Source organism: Tamandua tetradactyla, chromosome 11, assembly GCF_023851605.1.
Source record: "Tamandua tetradactyla isolate mTamTet1 chromosome 11, mTamTet1.pri, whole genome shotgun sequence".
Taxonomy (NCBI): domain Eukaryota; kingdom Metazoa; phylum Chordata; class Mammalia; order Pilosa; family Myrmecophagidae; genus Tamandua; species Tamandua tetradactyla.
In genome coordinates this window covers 94,599,011-94,605,247 of record NC_135337.1, presented here as the reverse complement: position 1 = coordinate 94,605,247, position 6,237 = coordinate 94,599,011, and the positions used below count along the sequence as shown (strand labels likewise).

General features: G+C 41.8%; 1 protein-coding gene across 1 annotated transcript; it reads left to right on the top strand.

The window, feature by feature from the left end:
• The first annotated feature begins 471 nt into the window (after nt 1-471).
• Nucleotides 472-1,422, top strand: LOC143649707 (olfactory receptor 10H1-like). The gene has a single exon (XM_077119634.1). The coding sequence runs from the start codon at nt 472-474 to the stop codon at nt 1,420-1,422; it is 951 nt and encodes a 316-aa protein (XP_076975749.1).
• The last annotated feature ends 4,815 nt before the right edge of the window (nt 1,423-6,237 follow it).

Below are 6,237 nucleotides of genomic sequence, written 5' to 3'. Positions count from 1 at the left end.
ATTGTGGGAAAATGTGAATGAGGGTAGTGGTAATTGATGGGAACTCTGGACATTCAAGAAACTTTTTCCTGTAAATCTTTAAAAAACATATGAAAAATAAAAAAAACTATAGGATCCAAAGTTTCTTATCTTTCATGTTTTATTATATCTTACAGGAATTTTCAAACAAAAAAATAGAAAGAACATAACAAATGCTTATGTATATATCAACTCTATTTAAGAGTTCTTGGTGTTATGACATATTTGCTTAATCTTTTTTTTCTTTTTTTGCTAAAAACAAATGCATCTTCCTCTCTAGGTTAATGAGAGAATTAAATTAAATGAAGCAGAGAGAGGGAGCTCAGTGAATGCTAGAGGTCATCATTTTTCAGCAGCAGCCCTTCTATGGTCCTGGGATGGTGGGAGCTGATGAGCTTCCCCCATGCAGAGGCTGACCTCTCCCTGTCCCACCCCCTCCCAGGCACAGAACCCATGCAGGGGGCCAATCGCTCTGCATTGCTTGAGTTCACCCTCGTCGGCTTCTCCACCTTCCCGCGGCAGCTGCTGCCCGCCTTCTTCCTGCTCTTCCTGCTGATGTACCTGGTCACACTGCTGGGCAACCTGCTCATCGTGGTCACCATCTGGAGTGAGCGCAGCCTCCACACACCCATGTACCTCTTCCTCTGCGCCCTGTCCATCTCTGAGGTCCTCTACACCTTCACCATCATCCCGCGCATGCTGGCTGACCTGCTCTTCTCACGGCACTCCATTGCCTTCCTGGCCTGTGCCAGCCAGATGTTCTTCTCCTTCATGTTTGGCTTCACCCACTCCTTCCTGCTCACCGTCATGGGCTATGACCGCTACATGGCCATTTGCCACCCCCTGCACTACCATGTGCTCATGAGCCCACGAGGCTGTGCCTGCCTGGTGGTCTGGTCCTGGGTAGGAGGCTCAGTCATGGGGCTGGTGGTGACCACGTCCGTTTTCCACCTCACCTTCTGTGGGCCCTATGAGGTCCAACATTTTGCATGCCACGTGCCCCCACTCCTGAAGTTGGCCTGTGGAGACGATGTTCCGGTCGTGTCCCTGGGCGTGGGTCTGGTGTGCATCACAGCCCTACTGGGCTGCTTCATCCTCATCCTCCTCTCCTATGCCTTCATCGTGACCACCATCTTGCAGATCCCATCGGCTGAGGGTCGACGTAAAGCCTTCTCCACCTGCGCGTCCCACCTCACCGTGGTCGTCGTGCACTACGGCTTCGCCTCTGTCATCTACCTGAAGCCCAAGGGCCACCGGTCCATGGAAGGAGACACCCTCATGGGCACCACCTACACAGTCCTCACGCCCTTCCTTAGCCCCATCATCTTCAGCCTCAGGAACAAGGAGCTGAAGATCGCCATGAAGAAGACTTTCCTCAGCAAACTCTGCCCAGAAAAATTGTGATGAGTTGATTATTTCTATCCACTGCAGGATGCCTTGTCATGTAGCACCAAATCTGGAACCTTTTTCTCCTTCTTTCCAAATTTGAGTGTGTATGGTTATATCTCTGTGTGTGTGGGTCTAATTACTCTCACAATCACAAACCCACACTGCAAAGAGAGAGGAAAGTTATCACACCCATACTCTACTAGTCAACAGCAGGTAGCAACAGCATGGATTTTGTAAGATTACAAAAGACTACTGTGAAATGTAATCAATCTTACTGAATGGCGAGGTTGGGGGTGGCTGAGATGGGATGTTTATGTTGTACATTTGTTTCCATTATTCAAAGAAACAGCAACTAAAGAGACAACGGCAACTAACTGCAATATATGATCATGGATGGGATCTGAGAGTGGGGGAGAACAGGCTCAAAAGGACATTATTAAACATAGGAAAAACCTGGATCATGAAGGGTGAGCTTTATGTCAATGTTAAATTGCTTGAACTTGATAATTGCACTTAAGGTGTTTACTTAAATGAGTGTCCTTATTCTTAGGAAATGAACTTGGAAGTATTATATGTTCAAGAAGCATGATGTATACAACCTACTCTGAAGGGTTTCAAATATTTAGATACACTGATGATTTATATAGGTGACAGATAGATGAGGGATGTGAGGGGAGGGAGGGAGAAAGAGAAAGATATGGCAAGCAGTGGATATGGGCCTATATGGGTATGTTTGAGTTATTTGTATGGATTTTGTATTATTTTTGCAATTACTGTACAAGTTTAAAATTATTTCAGAATAAATTTAATGAAAAAAGACTACAGCAAACGAGATAAAGCTTCCTAAATTTTGGCATTGTAGAGATGTGTGCCATAGCTGTTCGAAAGAGCAAAAGGCAGGTGGTTTGACTGGCTACTCAGAGACAGAGAAGTCTCTGCCATTAGTGAAGGGAAAATAGCCTCACCATGAGGAATCACCTCCTGTTTTAGAGAGAGATGTGTTGCGTGGAACTTTGTGAACTCTTTGCTGAACTATGATGGAAAAAGCAGACCAGGATGAAGGCGTGTACTCTGTTGTCACATAGGCTTATTTGTCACCATTTCTCAAGAAGGAGGGCTCGAAAGTTGACCATATTGCATAGAAGCTACAATTTTTTGAAAACATATATTTTCGTCTTTATGTTGAATATGTGGTTTACTATATATCATCATTCATCCTAATGTGTAAATTCAGTCTCTCTCCCTCTAAACTGGGGGCATAAAAACATACCATGTTCACCTGAACTAGAAGGCTGTGGGAAACCATTTCAGTGAGGACAGAGGAGCCCAGAGTAGCCCCCGCCCTTGTAGATACATACTGAACTGCATGTCTACCTATCATTCTCATGTACATCAGCTACTTATAGCTTTGCATCAGGAGATCAGAGATTATAATCATCTCCCCATTTTCAGAAGAGAAGCAGGGTGAAATGGTTGCACAGCTCACCCAAGATCAAACTACTCATAGAACAAGGTTTCCAGTTTAGGTATTCCGATGGTAAATCCTATCCATGCAACAGTTCACACACTACCTTTCTACAGTGTGTTTTCTGGGTCACCTATCCAGGTGAACTGGTCCATCTCAAAATCAAACTCCCTAGCATCCTAACATTCTTTCAAGTCCCCACATGGGCAACTGAAATCCAGCATGCATTGGAGGTGAATTCCTTTCTTTCTCCTTTTTTAAAAAATATTTTTATTGGGAAATATCCACACATGTACAGTTCAACCATATTATACAATCAATGGCTCACAATATCATCACATAGTTTTGTATTCTTCACCATCATCACTTTTAGAACATTTGCATCAATCTAGAAAAAGATACAAAAAGACAAAAAGAACTCACAAATCCCATGCACTTACCCCTCCTTCTTATTGACCCATAATATTTCAATCGATCCAATCTTTACTCTTTATCTCCCCCTATTATTTATTTATATTTTATCCTTATTATTATTTTCTACTCATCTGTCTATAGCTTAGATAAAAGAGGCATCGGACACAAGATTTTCACAATCACACAGTCACACTGGAAAGACTTGGCTTCTCATCCTCCTGGCATGGGAAGAGAACATGGAAAGTTGCTGGGTATCATAGAGGGCTGGATAGCGTGCTCCACCCCAGATTCATGTCCTTCTCAGAACTGCAGAGTATGACCTTATTTGGAAATAGCTCATTGCAGATGTAACTAGATAAGATACCAGCCAATTGATTGATTTCAAGGGAGCGAAGTCCTTTCAATTAGGAAAGAATAGGTTCCTCAACAAATACTGCAGGCAGAATTGGCATGGAAGGTAATGAAGGGGGTCTCCTGCCTCACACCATTTACATAAATTAACTGCTCCATCGGCTTTGTCTGCTCAGTGCTCACCTCTCCATGAGTGAAAACCCAGGGAAAGAGAGCTGGTGGCTGAGTTATTGAGAACACAGCCACACGAATTAGCAGCCTCCAAGGTTAGCTATACACTTCACTCAGGAGGAGAGGGACCAGCTTGACACAGCCCAGAGAATGCTGTTCCGAGACATAATGCTGGAAAATATCAGTCATCTGGTCTCTGTGGGTATCATCTTTGCAAATCAGATATGATTTTCTAGTTGGGTCAAAGATAGGAAAGAAGGAAAAAAGTGTCTTAGGGTCAGAGTCCAGGCAGAGAAAGTGGACTTAAAAACAGGAAATTATATTCATAAAAATCTTCACAAAGGACATAGCCACCATTGTGTCAAAGCAGAGATCTCACATGTAAGAAAAATCCTTAATGTAATGATTTTGGAGATTTCATTTGAGTTTCTGAGTTACTTAAAGTTTGTTAAATACTATGGGAAAGGATCCCCATCTCTGCAAACAATATGGAAATTTTGACTAGTCACCCTTTAATGAATATATGCAAATTCACACTGGAAATCAATTGTATGGGTGTCATCTAAGTGGGAAAGCCTTTGTTCACATCTCGATCCTTACCATAAAAAGTCTCCCACTGGAGAGAAACCATATGAATGCGAGTGATGTGGGGACTCCTTCAGTCAGTGCTTTGTCCTGAGATGACTTGAGAGGACTCATCCTGGAGAGAAACCACATCCATGCTGTCTACGTGGGAAAGTCTTTAGTAGAATGTCTTGTCTTAGCATAGAGGTTCTCACCCTGGCGGGAAACCATAAGAATGTCATGTCTGTGGGAAGCTCCAGTGTCTGAACTTGTCTTAGACATAAGAGAACTCACAGCGGAGAGAAACCACAGGAACATCATCTTCGTGGGATAGCCTTTTGTCAAACCTGTGGTCTTAGACAACACAAAAGGTCCCACAGTGTAGAGAAATCATATCAGTGTCATCCACGTGGGAAAGCCTTTAGTCACTGTGCTTGCCTTAGATGACACGAGGAAACTCACAATGGCGAGAAACCATAGGAATTTCACCTAGGTGGGAGCAACTTTAGTCTAATCTCTGGCCTTAGAGTGAAAGGTCTCCCACCGGAGAGAAACCCTATGAAAGTCATCTGTGTGGGAAAGCCTTTAGTGCAATCTCTGGTCTTAACATGAAATGTCCCACACTTCCCATATGGATGTCATCTATGTGGGAAAGCCACTCATCAAATATTCTACCCAGAGATGACATGAGAACTCAATATGGAATAGAAACCATATGAATATCATCTATGTGGCTAGTCTTCAGTCAGTGTTGTAAATTTAGACATGAGATAACTCATACTGGATAGAAGTCGTATAAGTGTCATCTCTGCTAAAATTTCTAGTGGAAGCCTCTTCCTTAGCGAGCACCAGAGATCTCACACCGGCGAGAAGCCATACGAGTGTCACCCATGTGGCAAACCCCTGGTCAATGATATGGTCCCAGATGACATGTGGGGACTTACATTATAAATGTTATGAATGTACAAGTGTCTTCATACATCCTTATGAACTTTGAACACATGGGAGGACTCACAGTGGGAAACTGTCTGTATTCAATGTGCTAATAAATAAGAACAAAAACACACCCCCTCTTTGTGTCTGCAACTTCACACTTCAGAATTTGGCCAAGAAAAAGTTGAAGGCACAATGGAAATGAACAAACAATTGCAAAACTTAGAGAATGGATGAATGTCATGAAAGTAATTTTGGCTTTTCTTTCAAGAAGTCAGAGACAAAGGAACCAAGAAAAATTCGGTAATTATTTCAAGAAGCTAGAGATTTCATTGATTTAACATTCAAAGAACAAGCAAAATTATACTTTGAACTTTCCTGATTTTATTCTCTTCTAATTGTTTTCCTTATATTTAGTCTGTACTTCTTCATCTAACCCCTTCATTTGAATGGGTAATCTCTTTTTATTTACTTAGTACAGTGAGCATTTCATGTTCTGATTTTTTTCGACTATCATTTAATGATATGTTAGAGGCTTTGTGGTTGTGTTTTTTTTTTCTGTATTTGTTTAAATCTCAGTTTTGATGTTTTCTTTGACCCAATTATTGTTTCAAAGAGAACTCTGTTTAGTTTCCAGGTTTTCGGTGATCTATTTCTATTATTGTTACTGATTGTTATTTTCTTGACTTTTGATTCAAAGGTATGATTGGTTCTATTTCCAATACTTGAATTTAATGATGTTTTCTCTTGACTTATCATGTCTTGAGTTTCTGTAAAGGGTTCACTGTTCCTTGAGAAAATGGGCTACATCCTGTCATCGAGGTGTAGATATACAAGCACAGATAACACTTTGTCCTTTCTCATGAATCCCATGGTTCAAATTCTCTACATTCCACTTATATCTAATGACCAGGGTGTCTAGGGCTGATGGA

Bases quoted from the DNA above. Each gene is read 5' to 3' on its own strand.
- LOC143649707 (XM_077119634.1), top strand. From the start codon at position 472: ATGCAGGGGGCCAATCGCTCTGCATTGCTTGAGTTCACCCTCGTCGGC.